This window comes from Taeniopygia guttata, chromosome 1A, assembly GCF_048771995.1.
Source record: "Taeniopygia guttata chromosome 1A, bTaeGut7.mat, whole genome shotgun sequence".
NCBI classification, from domain to species: Eukaryota; Metazoa; Chordata; class Aves; order Passeriformes; family Estrildidae; genus Taeniopygia; species Taeniopygia guttata.
This window is the reverse complement of record NC_133025.1, coordinates 1148788-1165178: the sequence shown is the minus strand read 5'-3', so window position 1 is coordinate 1165178 and position 16391 is coordinate 1148788. Positions and strand designations below refer to the sequence as shown.

General features: G+C 47.8%; 1 protein-coding gene across 2 annotated transcripts in view; it reads right to left on the bottom strand.

The window, feature by feature from the left end:
• The window catches only part of NRF1 (nuclear respiratory factor 1), a 61273-nt gene that overhangs the window by 15172 nt on the left and 29710 nt on the right, over window positions 1-16391 (bottom strand). For both annotated transcript variants that reach the window (XM_072918229.1, XM_072918232.1), the window contains exons 8-10: window positions 14932-15033; window positions 11138-11295; window positions 9611-9735 (exon numbers count right to left, since the gene is read on the bottom strand). In XM_072918229.1, the coding sequence (XP_072774330.1) occupies window positions 9611-9735; window positions 11138-11295; window positions 14932-15033 (385 nt within the window). The remainder of the gene's footprint in view (window positions 1-9610; window positions 9736-11137; window positions 11296-14931; window positions 15034-16391) is intronic.

Sequence of the window (16391 nt, the reverse complement as noted above, 5' to 3'; positions counted from 1 at the left end):
GACCAATTATGACTTCTGCTTTGGCAGTGGGGCTGAAATACAGAGACTTTCCACAATCTCAGAATCATCAATACCACAGCAGCTCACAAGGAAGGAGAGCTGGCACCTCCCTTTGGGCTTTCCTGGAGGAGCAGGATGAGCAGAGATGGTGCCAGCAGCACCAAACTGCCCCGGGATCTCTGCTGTTAAGCTGGAAGATCTGCCAGAGATGGGCTCAAAAAGCTGCCACGTGCTTCAGATAGTTTGGAATGAGTTGTTACTACAGGGAGAATCCAGCACACGGGAATTTTATCCTGGAGAAAGGAGCAGCAAAGCAGAGCTGGTCTTGATTTTGGCTTCATCTTCATCCACCCAGCTTCACACTGGTGGGTTTGAAGGTGCAGCTCCACACCCAGCACTGGTGTGTCCAGCAGAAATGGCACAAAGCTGCTGTCCCCAGGCTGGTGGTGCCTTCCAGGAGCACCACAACCCAATCTGGACCCCCTGAAGGAGCTCTGCTGGTCAAGCTCTGCCAAGCCTCTGATCCAGGTTAGGTTAAGCGTGGAGGAGGAGGAGAAGACCTGGAAAAAAGGACTCAGCAGCACTTCTGATGGGTCAGGAGAGATGCAGGGCTGGGCAGAGCTGGATTTCTGCCCCCACCTGTGCCCTTCTCCCTAAGCCAAGGGTTAAAAATAAAACAGCACCAGGCTGGAGAGGTGCAGCTTGTCAGGAGAGCAATTCCCTGTGCAATTGTCCTGGAGCCAAAACACCCATCCCAGAGGGTGAGATCTGCTTGCAGAGACCCTGCAAAAACACCTCCATCCTTTCCATCCCCATTCCTGCACTGGAAACGGTGGCAAACAAGGAAATGTTTGTCTGTCCAGCTCTGTGCTTCCAGATGTATTTAGGAAAAGATGCCAACTCTGCTGGCTGCCATCCCTTTCCTGCCTAGATTCAAGCACATCTCTTTTAGACTTGAGCTTGTCCAAGGATTAAAATTCCCATCTACTGCAGATACCCCAAAAAATTTGCTGTGGCCACGGAGCCATGGGCTCTGACAGCCCCAGAATCCCAGACAGGGGGAGGAAAGGTCGGCGTGGCTCTCAAAGCCAAGTTGTTGGGGATTTTGACACAAAAAATGGAAAAAAACCCTGGAATTTAATGTGAATGTTGGTGGTGGTAAAGCCAAATGAAAAGTCATTAAGAGGTCACAGAATCATGGAATGGTTTGGGTGGGAAGGGACCTTTCAAGGTCAGCCAGTGCCACCCCCTGCCATGGCAGGGACACCTTCCACTGTCTCAGGGTGCTCCAAGCCCTGCCCAGCCTTTCCTTGGACATTCCAGGGATCCAGGGGCAGCCCCAGCTGCTCTGGCAATCCCAGCCCAGCCAGGAATTCCTCATTCCCAAAATCCCATTCATCCCTCTGGCAGTGGGAGCCATTCCCTGTGTCCTGTCCCTGCAGGCCTTGTCCCCAGTCCCTCTGCAGCTCTCCTGGAGCCCCTTCAGGCCCTGCCAGGGGCTCTGAGCTCTCCCTGGAGCTTTGGTTTCTTGAAGACAGAGAAAAGCAGGATCCAGGGAATACAAAAACATCCCTTCACCTGCCAAAAGGCCTCTTTTCAGCACCCATCCTGCACTGAGCAGCTCCTTCTGAAGCCACCTGAATTCCTGAGGGGCTGTGAGATAAAGGTGCCAAAACCTGGAAAAATATCATACAAATCCACCAAACAAACAGGCTTCAAATCCAACCCAAACCCACAAGGAGCCCCAGTCAAGCATCACATTCAGAGTGTTCCCAGCCAGACTGACTAATTCCTGGTTTTGGGACAAAGAGTCACCACGCAAATTGTGGGATTTAACAAAAAAAAACAACCGGGATCCATCAAATACGAAACTTCTCAACACGACAACTCAGAAGACAGAGTCAGATCATCTGAATTTTCCAAGGGAAATTCAGGATCAGCCAAAAGAACTTCAGCTTCCTGTTAGCATGGCAAAGATAAGAAGTGCTTTAGGTAGTCAGACCTGCTTTAAATTCTTGCACCAGCCAACAGGCAGATCCTATTTCAAAATTTATGGCTAAAGAAGAAATCCTGCCCAGCCTGGAGTCGCTAGAGGTCCTGCTCCCTTCCCTCTGCAGCCCAGAACAAAAGGGAACATATTGCAACTATGCTGAGAGAGAGGAGGGCTGCTGTCTATTGCTTTAAATGTAATGTTAATGCCCTGTAATCAGCTTTAATTTTTAAACAGACCCAGCCCTCCTGTCCATTTCCCCTAATTCAGGACACGTGGAAGGTAAATGGCCTGTGCTTAAACCGGGCCAGCCTGGGCTGTGACAGCTGGGCAGCCTGTAAGGCTCAACTGCCTGATCACAGCAATGGATGTCAAAACTCACCAGGGGAGGGGAAACGGGGAGGGCAGGGGAGGTGCTGGAGATGCTGTGAGGTCAGGGAGAAGCCAGGAGACAAGGCCAGATAGGGCACGGCTCATTTAGGGGCTGGGAGCTGCCCCCAGGAAAAAAAAGGGAGTGGGAGAAATGATGGAAGGGATGGAACAGTCCAAGGAAAGGTCTTGGAGGTGGCTCCCTGCCCCAGGGAAGGGGTTCCCTTTTGGGATGTTGGGAATTCTGGGATGGACACGCTGAGCAGGAAGGGCTGCTGGGTTTTAGGGACAACATCAGGAGCTGAGTCACTCCTGGGGCCTCCCTCTGTGCTCTCAAAGAGCAGCCTGGAGAGTTCTGTGAGACTTGGATGCAGAACAGGGCCACAAAACCATCCAGAAAGCTCCTTGTGCTCCTCAGGCACTCTGTGGAGAGGAGAGAGGCCTTGGAACATCCCAGGTGCTCATCATATCAAAATACCCCAAAAATCACGGAATGGTTTGGGCTGGAAGGGATTTTAAAGATCCAGCTCCAGCCCCCTGCCTCCAAGGCAGGGACACCTCCCACGGTCCTGGGTTGTTCCAAGCCCTGTCCAACCTGGCCCTGGACATTCCAGAGATTCAGGGGCAGCCACAGCTCCTCTGGGCAACCTGCGCCAGGGCCTCCTCCACCCTCCCAGCCTGGAATTCCTTCCCAAAATCCCATCTGACAGTGGGAAGCCATTCCTGTAAGCCTCACTCCTCAAAGTCCCCGTTCCACACCGGAGGGCTGCTGTAAGTTCTCCCTGGAGCCTTCTCTTCTCCAGGCTGAATAAAGACAATAAAATGAGTTTTTTTCTACCCAAAAGGCCAAAGAGTCCCCAGAAATGACCATTCTGTGTTACCATCAAGGAAACCCAAAGGAATCCACCTCCAGTCCCTGCTGGGTTGTGCAGGGGGCTGGTTTCACCCCACACCTGGAGCGGGACGCGGGGAAGCTCCGGCCAGGGATGTGGGACAGGAGGGACAGAAGGGACAGGAGGGACAGGAGAGACAGGAGGGACTATTTTTAACCGTGGTTGGTGGGCAGACAAATCCTAATCGGCAGCAGCACCGCCTCATCAGCAGGGCCAGGATGTCAGGGCAAAGCTGTGACAGCCCCACGTCACAGGGCCAGCGGGATTAGCACCGGCAGTCAGCCAGGGCTGGCTTCAGAGGGCAGGGCAAGGTGTGCCAGGGTGGGCAGGCAGCAGCTCTGTGTGTCTGGGGGATGGTTTTGGCTCTCCTGGTGCTGGCATCGCAGCTGTGGTTGGTGCCCCAAAATGCCAACATTTGATTTGTTGGCATTTTTGGTCACACCCAGCAGAGAGCCAACAAAAGCGTTGGTTTTCTCAGCTTTTCTTATAGAGATGGGGCAACTAACTGAGAGGTGTTCAAAGAGATTTTATTCTGTTAGCAGTTTTGATGAATGGTGAAGCACAAGGGATGTAAAACTCAACGCTATTCCATCAGAAACTGACTTCTTTTTTGGTTGCAATACTTTGTAAATGTTTCTCAGCCTATTAGCTTTTGCCACACAATGCTCCTATTACTTAGTATTACCCCATCTCGATAAAAACTAAAAAAACCAACAACAGGGAATGGGGGTGGGCACGGGATGCAGTCAGGAACCCCATCTCTACAGGGCACATGCAGGGGAGTGAATGTCCTTGGAATCATGGAATCATGAAGGTGGGAGAACACTTCCCAAACCGAGTCCCACCATCCCTCAGCACTGCCAAGGCCACCACAGCCCCACGTCCCCAAGTGCCACATCCACAGGGCTTTGAAACCCTCCAGGAATGGGGACTCCATCCCTGTGCCAGGGCTGCACAGCCCTTTCCAGGAAGGAATTTTCCCTAAAATTCACCCTGAGGCTGCCCTGGCCCAGCCTGAGGCCGTTCCCTCTCCTCCTGTCCCTGTTCCCTGGAGCACAGCCCGACCTCATGTCCCCAAGTGCCACATCCACATGGCTTTGAAATCCCCCCAGGGATGGGGACTCCAGCCCTGCCCTGCTCCAATGCCTGACAAGAGAGGAATTTCAATGCCTTTCAATGAGGAATTTTTTCCCTAATATCCTAAACCTCCCTGATGCAATTTGAGGCCCTTTCCTCTGGTCCTATCGCTTGTTCCCTGGGAGAAGAGACCCCGATCTGACACAGATTAAGCTCCTTTTAACTGAGGCTTATGCCAAAGTATTTCACTCAGAGCCCAACAGCTCCATTGCTGATAATTATTCATTGATACACAGCAATTTCTCCTCTAGGAAACACCTCTCCCTGCTCCTGGAGCTGCTCAGCAAACCCAGGAATTCACTCTTCTGCTCTCCTGGCTGGCTGCCACTGGCTTCTCTTCTACCCTCTCATCTGAAACACACCTGCAAAAAGGATTTTCCTCACCTTTCCTTCAGATTGGGATTAAATCCTACCTGTTTCAGGGTAAACCTTCATAAAAAATTTCTGTTCCCACCAGGGACGCCCTACAAAAAGCTGCACTCTTTCCTTCCTGTTCTCCTGGATGCAAACATGCTGATCTGCACTTTGCTGAGCTGCTAGCGACTCATTTGGCTCCATCTTCCCTAAAAAGGAGATCCAACAGGAAAAACATAAAAAACTCTTTTTTAAAAAGTGACATTTGCAGCCCCTAAGCCTCCCCCAGATTAAATTTATAAATATGAAAAAGCCACCAGCTCCCAGCTCCGTGTTGCACCTCCCTATCCCGAGGAATCCCAAACCTGTGCTGGGTTTTCCCAGCTGTGTTCCTGCCCTCTGGGAGACACACCCAGCACAGGGAACAGGATCCCAATCCTGCCTTTCCCTCCTGGATGTGTTTTCATCTGCAAACAGCCGGGTGGGAGCGGCAGGGACAGAGCTCCAGGCCCGGAGCTGCCAGAGCAGCGTTCCCATTTCCCATCTGCACGGCCCAGCCTGGGGACAGCTTCCCACCTGTTGACTTTGTGTGGGAAGCTGGCCCAGAACCGAAGCTCTTCCAGCATTTAAACCTCTTCCCACACAGAAATCACCACCTGGAGCAGCAGTTCTGTGTGGTACTGTCACCCCAAACGCCGCTGAGGCTCCTTTATCCCGTGCATTTTGGAGTCCTGGATGCCGAGAGTTTTAAACTTTCTGTGCTGAAGGGCACAGAGCCACAGGAAAATACTATATTTGACCTGGGGCTGTGGAGAAAGCTTCCAAAATTGATTGATAGCACTGAGACTATGGGCGTGTAGTTTGATTAGAAATGTGTGATATCACAAGGTGGAAAACTTAAAGAGTTTAAGGTTTTAAAATATAATAATATATAGGGGCAAGATAGAAGTTTTAGGGCAGTGGCTAGTTGTTCTTCACCTTCTTTTTCATAAGTTTAAGTAGTATTTTGTAATTAGACAAAAAAAGTCCAGCATTGCGGACTTTGAGTGATTAGTTATCAAGTGAAAATAATTTAGGTGTCATTTTTTAATTGGATAGTTTAGCCTTAAAAACCTTATATGAAAAGATAGTAGGCTATTTTGTAGCTTGTTAGTAGAATGCAGCAGAACTCACCACTTGTAATATAAATAAGAAATAATAAACACCTAAATCAGAACACAAAATATCATCTCGAGAGTTTGGGAGAAGAAGAAAAAAGAAAGAAAAAAAAAAGAAAAAAAAAAAAAGAAGCCAAAACCCAACAGCACCGATGCCTCCTTCCGGGGCTGGTGAAAGCAGGGAGCTCTCTAATCCCCCCTGCCCACGTCAGACCCTAATGCTTCTCACAGATCCTGGCTCAGCCCAGCCCTGAACACGGCCCCCTCCGCTTGTATGGAGAGCAGGGATTGGATTTTTGGGATGGAGAAGGGCAGAACTCAGTGTGGGCTCCTCTCAGTGTCCCCCTCTGTGCTCCCAGGAGCATCTCCAGCAGCATGGGGAGGAGATCCAGCAGGAAAATCTGCTCTGGGGACAGGAAAAGAGCAGCCAAGGGGGACAAGCAGGACGTATGGGATCTCTAGCTGGGCAAAGCTCCGGTCTGCGAAATCAATTCCCTGGTTGTGGCTTGATCCCACATCCTCCACGGCTTTTCCTTCCCAGCTCTTCCCACGGCGCCTCATTCCATGCCCTGGTTTGAGTCCCAGCTGGAGCTGGAGAGTTCCACTCCTCTCAGCTTCCACCAGAAGCCTGGATTTGTGCTGCCCCATGGCTGGTGAACCCTGCCTGGGCAGGAGCTGCTCTGCCCCTCCCGGGATCCCCTCCCAGGCACGGCCCTGCCAGGAGCCTCATCAATATTTCAGGATGCAGCCGGGAAGCCCTGGCAGCTCCCAGGGCCCCACGGATCAATGGCAAACAAAAGGCTGCGGGAGGAGGATGCTCCAGCACCGCTCACCGAGCTCCTCTCCCTCCAAAAGCAGCTCCAGGGCACTGAGTTTTCCTTAGCAGAGCAGTTCCCAGCATTTTCAGGGACTGGTGCTGCCACACTCCCCTCCACTCGCTCTCCATATTCCTCTGTTCAATACCAACCACTTAAGAACAAAACCATCTGAGCCTCCAAGTGTGGGGTCACCAGTTCCTGCATCCCCACTCGCAGCAGATGCTCCTGAGGAGCAGGAAAACCATAATGCACTTAGCTGGTTTGACACTGCACGGGAGCAGGAGATCTTGTTTCCTTCAGCTGGGAATGGAACAGATCAGAAGATTATCCACAGCCCTTGCGCAGTGCAGCCACGCTCCTGCAAGATATCCAGCCCTAGGTTCCAACATTTCCATGAAAATTCAGAAGTCTCCTCTTTTTAGCCATCTTGGTTGTCTTATATTGGTATTATTATACAGATAATTCCAGAGAAGGGACGGGAAAAATGCCACAGTGAGAGAGAAACAAAAAAATAGAATAAAAGAGAGTAATTACACTTAATGGCTAAAATCAGGAAAGAAACACCTTGCCTGAGCTCCAGACATTTTCATAGAAATCATGGAATGGTTTGGGTTGGAAGTGAGTTAAAGATCATCTAATTTCTACCATGAGTACACCTTCCACTATCCCAGGTTTTTCCAAACCTGGCCAACCTGGCCTTGGACACTGCCAGGGATGGGGAGGTGTCAAACTATCTCCTTTACTTTATCAGTAAGATGCAGATAAAATTTCTATCCTATCCTTCCAGACAGTTTTTTTTCCTCAGAAAAGTCCTGCAGAATGATCAGAGCATTCCCAGAAAGAAGCATTTATTTGGAATATCAGCAAATTAAGACCTTGCAAGCAACAGCGAGAAGGGGGAATTTGCTGGTCAGGACCATTCTGGCTCTGGCGGTTATTTTTTCCAAATCACTCCCAATTCCATCTCCTCTGGACAGAAGGGCACAGAGTGGATTTTTTCCTGCTGCATCCATCAAATGGTGTCCAGGAGGATGCTCCCAGTCCCACCCCGGCTGCGGAGATAAATCCTGCCGGCAGTGAAATCCATCTGCTCTCCCTCCCCAGACAGAGACAGCAGCAATGGATACCAACATCTCCTGCATCCCTGAGGGAGATATATTAGCTGGTTACGTAAGGAACCAACAGCATGGAGCTTCCAAGGACTCCAAAGCCCTTCCCCTTAATACCACCGGAGATTAGAGCAAATCGAAGGAGAGTGGAAACCAAGTGAGGGGCTGTGGGCGAGGTTGTGCTCACAGGAAAATGCTGCAGTCTCTCCTCCTAATGCACTCTAAATCCCATCTGATTTCCAAATCGTCTGCTAGGGGAAAAAAAAAAAAAAGGAGAAAAAAAAGGAAAAAGAAAAAAGCCCAGCCTGTATTGAAATGATGTCAATGCTGGGAGAGTGAGGTGGAGTGAGTCAGGGAGGGTGTGGAGAAGGGGAGTTTGAGGTTTTGGGGGAAGCATCCAGAGGAATCCAGACTGTGACAGCATTTTGGAAGCAGAGCAAAAGGAGCCAGGGGTGCGGATCTACTTTTCCAAATCTGATTAGTTGCTGGTTTTGAGCATCCAGGGTCAGATCCTGCCTCCGATAAACACACAGCACTTATCGCCCTCACGCCAGGCTGCCGGCACAATAAACACAATCCTGCTCGTCCCCTGGTGCCAGATGCATTCCCAGCTCCGGGGACAGGCATTTCCCTTCATTTCTGCTCCCTCTTCAGGCTGGCTGACTCCACAGCAAGGGAATCAAACCAGCTCCCAGGCAAATTCCTCTTCCCTCCTCTGCTGCAAACTAAACCTCCTGGCTGGGTGAGGATGCAGATCTCAGCTGAGCAGGTTTCTGCTTTCATGCAAACTGACAGTTCTGACACCCAGCCACACATGCTTGGCCTCTCTTTGACAATTCCTGTCCAAACAGCCCCACCCTCAAGGTTTCTTTACAACTTCACTCTTTGTGCCCCTTTCCAGCTGGTTTTGACACACCTCCTTCTACCTAACCCAAACAACCAGTGGGTTTCTTGGGTAATTGCATAATAACCAGTAAAATAATCCCAGAGTCAGGCTGGAAAAGACTTCTGGGATCACTAAATCCAACCTGTGACCCAACACCAAGGCATTCAGTGCCACGTCCAGGTGTTCCTTAAACACCTCCAGGGGCAGGCAGAAGCACAGGGCAACGAGAGGTAGTGGGTGAGCCCCAGCGAGGCACATTTTCATATTCCTTTCATCTCTTGAACTGGATTTTACAGATGTAAAGTTTTATTTCTAGTTTGAAGAGCTGCAAAAGTCACCAGACTTGATAGAAGGCAGGTGAGGAATGAACAGGTGAGAAATGCTACAGAGAATCCCTGGAATCAAGAGATGGACTATGTGAGAAGATGGAAAATGAAGCAGGATGAAAATGACCTGAGGCTGACTCAGGAACAGCCACCAAGCACAGAAAAAAAGCCTTGAGAAGGGCAGGAAGTAAGTCATAAAATGTTGGTTTAAGAGTTCTGGAGATGAGTTTATTATGGCATCAACTAATTGTGTTAATTGATCAAGGCTAGCCCTTCCTGTGCTGGGCACAGACACACATCACAAAGCAGTTTTCCCAAAAAAACCCTAAGGATATAGAGCCAGCTGGCAGAGGAGGGAAAGATCAGAGCCACCAGCACCAGGGGAGCAAACAAGGAGTTAATGTTCCCATTCCACCCTGAGATTAAAACTCACAACTGGTCAGTGACCCCTTGAGTGAGGGAGGAGCATTTTACCACCCAAACTGTGCCATTTCAATAAAAATAGAAGGAAAGGCCGTTTTTGAGAGCCTAAATGAAAAAAACCAAAAGAAAACCTTTGCAGAGGCCTTACCATTGGCGTCCTGGACTCCGGTGAGCGCCCCGACCGCCGCTGCAGTTTCCCCAGACAGGACAATCTGTCCCCCTCCTTGAAGGGTGGCCTCGGCCAGCGTGGCTACGGCGTGGGCAGCGGCTTCACTGTGGGTGTGCAGAGGGGAGAGAAGGGTTAGGAGCAGCAGGGAAACAAAAATCTCCATTTTAACCAGCAAACACATGCCAGGAGAGCAGCCCAGAGCAGAGGGATTTGTACCTGGCCTGGATGAAGTGATGCACAGCAGGAAATCAACACTGGAGGAGGAATGGATGGGAAGAAGCTGCTTCTGGTGGATTGTGCTTAGAACAGCCCTGTGTTCTCCCTTTCAACAGGGACTTGGATAAAATTTTGGGAGAATCCAAGCAGTTATTCCTTCCTGCCTCTGCATTCAGGTATCAGATTTCTGGCACTGGCACATCCTGGGGCTCTGCAGTTTGCAGAGCTCTCCCTTCACCCCTGGGTCTGCTCCTTCACCTCGCCCTGTTGCCATGACCAGCAGCACCAGCTCTGCCTTTATCTCCTCCCCAGCCCAGTGGCTTAATAATTCTTTTAAATGAGCATTATTCATTATTTTCCAGCAGAGTGCTGTTAAATTTCTTCACACAAATGAGGCCAGGCCCAAAAGCCCTACAAAGGTGTTCAAGGAGTTCCAGAACAGGGAAGTTCCAGAATCCAGCAAGTTAGATTTGGGGAGATAGGGTTTTTTTCCTGTAACTCCAGTGTCCTGGAAATATCATTTATTTTTAAAAGGGAATTTTACAGGGAAACTATTTACTAAATCAAGTCTATTTGACCAGCCTCATGTAGCAGATAAGAAATATCTGAAGGACCCAAGTCTGCATCATAAACCTCAGAAATAGTTCTAGGTGTGTTTGGGCTTCAATCCCAACAGAGATTTGGGAGCAAATTGGGGTCAAAAGGATTCCTTCAGCAATTTCTGGATGGAGCAAGGTCTTGGAGCTTTATTCCAGCTACCAGCAGGGTGGTCTTGTGCTGTGTCCCATCCCTTGGCTGCTCAGCCAACAGCCTCTAACCAGGATCCTGGTTTGGATGAGGGAAATTCTCGTCCACATCTCAGCAGTGAGAAACCTCCTTCACTGCTGCACTGTGATTTCCCATCCCTCAGGGGGTGCCACAGCCATTGCCAGGTTGTAGGAACAGCAGGATGAGTTTAAGCAGCTCAGCAGAGCTGAGCAAAGATATTTTGTCCTGCTGGATGCACCTGTGGAGCTACACCTCACATCTTACTAACCTGAGTGCAGTCAAAAACCCTAATAACCACTGCAGCTCCTTCAGCTTCTACTACAGAAAGATTGGAGGGAAAAAAAACCCCAAAACCAGTGAGCTGAGGAGGAAATTCTGATTCTGAAGAGAGCAGGAATCAGGAGCTGTCCTGCACACACCACCTGCCTCTCCCAGGACTGCACAGGGTGAACTCTGCCCCAGCAGAAGGAAACCCAGGAGATGCCAGGCTCAGGTTGTGCCAGCTGTGCCCTCCCCAGCTACCTGTTGAGTGCCATGGTGACGGTGGCTCCCTGCTGCATCTCCTGCGACGCCGCCACCGCCGCCTCCGCTAAGGAGGCCACCGCCTGCGTGGCCTCCGAGGCCTGCGTCGTCTGGATGGTCATCTCCCCGCCCTGTAGCGTCGCCCAGTTCTGCTCCACCTGCCAGGGGAACACAGGGAGGGGCTGTGGCATCAGCATCACCCCCTCCAGGGCTGGCTGCTTCCCAAAAAGAAAATTGGATGGGTTTTCGCAGAGTCCTGCAGAGCGGGGATGGGGATGCGGCTGAGGATGTGGCTGGACACTGCAGCTCTCCATCAGCCATGAGGATCACAGTGCAGAAAGATCCAGAAAAGTCCTCAAAAACTCAGAAATCACAGAATTCACACAATCCCTGCGTTGGGAGAGAGCTCCAAGAGCATCGAGTCCAGCCCAGCCCCAGCAGCTCACCTCACCCAGTGCCACATCCAGGCTTTCCAAACACACCCAGGGATGGTGACTCCACCACCTCCCCGGTCAGCCATCCCAGAACTTTATCACCTTTCTGGAAAAGCTTTTTCCTGCTCTCCCACCTGAATTTCCCTGGGCACAGCGTGAGGCTGTGTGCTCTGGTTGTGTCAGTGCTGCTGGAGGCAGAGCCCGAGCCCAGCTGGGCACAGGCACCTTTCAGGAGCTGTGGGGAGCGATGGGGCCACCCCTGAGTCTCCTTTTCTCCAGGCTGAGCACCCCCAGCTCCCTCAGCTCCCTCACAGGGTTTGTGTTCCAAGCCCTTCCAAATTCCTCTTGTCCTGCCAAATCCTCAACAAAACAGGGCAGTGTAGTGTTGTCGTACCTGGATCGTTGCCTGCCAGCCAGGGGTGTTCATTAATTAGCTGTGTTTAATTGCCATCAATTAAAACACAAGTCCCACCTCACCATGAGGAAGAGCTTCCTTCCATGGAGAGTGGCAGAGCTCTGGAACAGCTGCCCAGGGAAGCTGTGGAGTCTCTCTCTGTCTGGGGACATCCCAAAGCCACCCGGATGTGTCCTGGTGTCACCTGCTCTGGGTGGCCCTGCCTTGGGCTGCATTGCTCCCAAAGGTCCCTCCCAGCCCCAGCTGTTCTGGAATTCTGTGTTCCTGCAGTGCTGGAGCCCCAGCACAGATCACATCCCTCAGGGAAATGAGCTGTGTTTGCCCCCCTGTTTCTATTTGCACATTTTGGGGATTGGTCCATGTTCCCATCTAGGATTGATCTGGACAGCACCTGTGACCGTGGATGGGATTGAGCCATATTGCTTAATAAAAGATGATGATGGCTGGAAATGTTCATTTATCCCAGGTATTTAAAATTCCAGACATTCCCACAGATAATTTTTGTATTACCTAAAGTTCACCCCATTGCTCATTTTCCCCCATATTTTCATGTGGAGCTTCACAGCTGGTGAGATAATGATAATATGGCCACAAAATCCACCAGGATGAGAATTAAAAACATACTTTGGACCAAAAAAGCAGAGAATCTACTGACAAATCCTACTGGCTGCTTTGCAAGGTAGAGATCTCCTCCACCTCCCATCCCCAGAAACATTTTTAGGACACTCCCCAACTTCTGAGACACAAATAGAAATGGTGTTGGGGGAGGGAAGAAAAAAAAAAAAAACTCCTCAATTTGTTGGGATAGAGATGGTTAAAAAAAATCCATAAAAGCAGAGGTGATTTGAGGCTCAAGGTAAAATTTTGCACGAGGAAATTTTGCTGCCTTTGGGCAAAGGTTAATTCCAACACAGGATGGAGAGGGAGGGAGGGAGAACCTGAAATTCTGGGTGGGAAGGGAGATCCCAGTGATGACAAAGGTGCTGGAGGAGTTCCAGAACAGGGATGGGGTAAGGAAAGAAGGAAAAGAAGCTGGGACTGTCTCCAGAAAAGTTGAGCTGCTGAGATTCTACAGCTGAGAGGGTGAAAAAAGACTTTAAACCCATCCAGATGCAGGGCAGGGACACCTTCCCCTAACCCAGGTGAGCCCCCTCTGCCTTAGTGGTGCCTTTGAAAGATTTCCTGCAGCTCTCAGGAGATAAAACTGGTTCTTGCCAACCCCAAAGCAGCTGCTGAGTGCCTCAAGGTGACTCCAGGCGGTTTCAGTCAGGCCTGAGATGGGAACAGGGTTTGTGGCCAGCAAAGCTGTTCTGTGCTGCCACCTCTCGCCGTGACACCCCAGCTGGGGACAGCACAGGGACAGAAGGGGACAGAGAGGGACCCACAGCCTCATTTAAAGGTGGGGTTTGAAGCCAAGAGGGAAAAAAAAATATCTCTATAATTGTAATAGAATGTTTCTTAAGCTTAGAGAAATAATTGTATTTTTCATGTATTTTTCATTATTTTCATGTATGATTTGATTTTTAAAAAAGGGAAAAGTAAATGTTTCCAAGTTTGAGTGTGCAGATTTAAGCATGGGAATGCCAAAAAAAACCCTAATTAAATAATTTATAGGAGGTATAAAAAAAAGTAAAAAATTCAGACCTAAGACTTCCACTATAATTGTGGAATTATACATATATGTATATATGTGTGTGTATATACGTATATATGTATATAATAGAATTTATATTTATAATATGATTTATATTTTCTACATAGAAAGTGCTGAATTGTTATTTTGGCTCAGGACTGTGCAAATACAATTTTATGCACATATCTATAAATAAAATACTATATATATATAATATATATAATATATGAAATTGTATATGTAGAACTATATATAATGTATAGTTTTATATATATTATATATAATATAATTTATTTTTAAAATATATAATTGTGTTTCCAGAGTCTTGAGCCAAAATTATACATATACACAATTATATATATAATTGTATGTATAATTTTGTATTATACTTATACACAATTATATAAATATTAGATTACATATTATATATAATTATAGGAAAAATAAAATATATAATTACATATATAATGCTATAGATATTATATTATATATTATATATTTTTATATATATTATAGAATATATATTATATAATACATATATATTATATATATAAAAATATATATTTATATATTTATGTATAATTTATATATATATTATTATATATATATTATTCAGTTTGCAGAACTGAAATTATACATATACACAATTATAGAGATATATTACATATATTCTATATATAATTATATAGAAAATATCATATATAATTATATATAATATTATATGTTATTTATATTATATTATATTATATTATATTGTATTATATTATATTATATTATATTATATTATATTATATTATATTGTATTGTATTGTATTGTATTGTATTGTATTGTATTGTATTGTATTATATTATATTATATTATATTATAGTGTTTGCAGAGTCCTGAGCCTAAATTACACATGTACACAATTATATATATATATTTACCATTATATCTATTAGGTATATAATAATATATATTATTTTTATACATAATATATACTATATTATATATAGTATAATATTTTTATACATTATATATAATATAGTATATATTATATTATTGTTATACATTCTATAATATATATTATATATATTATAATATATTATTGTTACACATTATATATAATATATTATATAGTATTTTTTTTTAATTTATACGTATATAAAATAGTGTTTGCCGAGTCCTGATCCGCAGTACCAGCTCATCCCTGCCTGTAATCTTGCCCCAGGCTCCTGCTGTGCCAGCCCTGTCCCGCAGCCGGGGGTTCGCTGTGAGCCCCGAGATGTTTGTGCAGCTCAGGGTCCCCGGGAAGCCAAGGCAGGCGCTCACCTCCCCGTCAGCCACCGCCGAGTAATTGACCTGTGCCACGGTCACCGTGGTGGGCAGCTCCGAGGCGTCGGCCAGCGTGGCCACCGTGGCTCCCGTGCCAACCTGTGGGGACAAGAGAATGCATCTGTTACTGCACTGGGGCACACGGGGTCTCACCTGCTGCCAGATTAAAATAACCAAGGGATTTACTGGCAGGGTGGTGCAGGGAGGTTGGGGATGTCCCATCCCTGGAGGTGTCCAAGGCCAGGCTGGACAGGGCTTGGAGCAGCATGGGATGGTGGAAGGTCCCTGCCCGTGGCAATGAGAGTGTCGGAATCTGAGGTATTGATGATTCTGAGATTGTGGAAAGTCTCTGTCTGTCAGCCCCACTGCTAAAGCAGAAGCCATAATTCGTCTGTGCTGGTTTCAAGGTTGTTTATTCTGTTTATCTCTAACATGTTCTGCTGCCCTGCCGCAGCTCTGTCCTGCAGGGCAGCGTGTGGGGCTCTGCCCTCAGTGGGATGTTACAAACATTAAATACCACAAACTACCTGTGCTGGATTTACAATAACGTGCCAATATCTGTCACCTACGTTGGACAGTGTGTCCCCAGCCTAAACCAACAGAAAAATGCCAACACCACAGTGAAACATGGAGGGCATGAAGAAGGAGAAAAAGGACAAGGCACACCCAATTTCCTCCATCTTGTCCCCTTTGGATCCCTAATCTAGAATCCTAAAATTTTACTTTTGCACCCGTGCCACACTTAATTATTGCTTATATCAAACACTCAGAGCTTGTAATTCATCCTGTAAGATTGAAAACTCTTTTCCATGGACAGAGATCACAGACAGTGTCTCTGGGGGCTCTGTCCAGGGGGGTTCCTGACCCCTGCCAGGGTCCCAGACCTGCCAGGACAGCCAGAGGGAATCCCTGGGTTCCCACATGAGAGGATCTTTAAGGTCAATTCCAACCCCTTTAAATTCCATGATTCTGTGACTAATTGAAATTGCACAGCTCACAGAAACACGGAGCTGTCCCCAAGGGGGAGGAATCCCAAGGTTAATCCATGGCAGCTCCCAGACTGGAACCAAGTTTTGCACATCCCTCGTGCTGTCCCCTGTGCCCACGAAGGCCTCAGCAGTCTCCCAGCCTCAGGAAGAGCAGCTGTGGGAGCATGTTGGAGTCAGCTCCCTTCTCCCACCCAGCCAGCACTGGCTCAGAATTCCCTGCACACCCTCTTTGCTCCCCATTTCCCTGGGACTCATCTCCAGGCACCTCAGCAAACATGAGCTCCTCCTCAATACCCCTTTGGAAATGATCTTTTCCCCATTTAACAGCTGGGAAAGGACAAAGGCAGGGAGATGGGCAGCTTTGTCTCGGAGGAGAATTAAATATAAATGCCAGGAAGTCAATGGGATCTCAGGTGTCCAGCAGCTGAAAGGACACCAGTCAAAGGGAGATTGTATGGACAGGTGAGC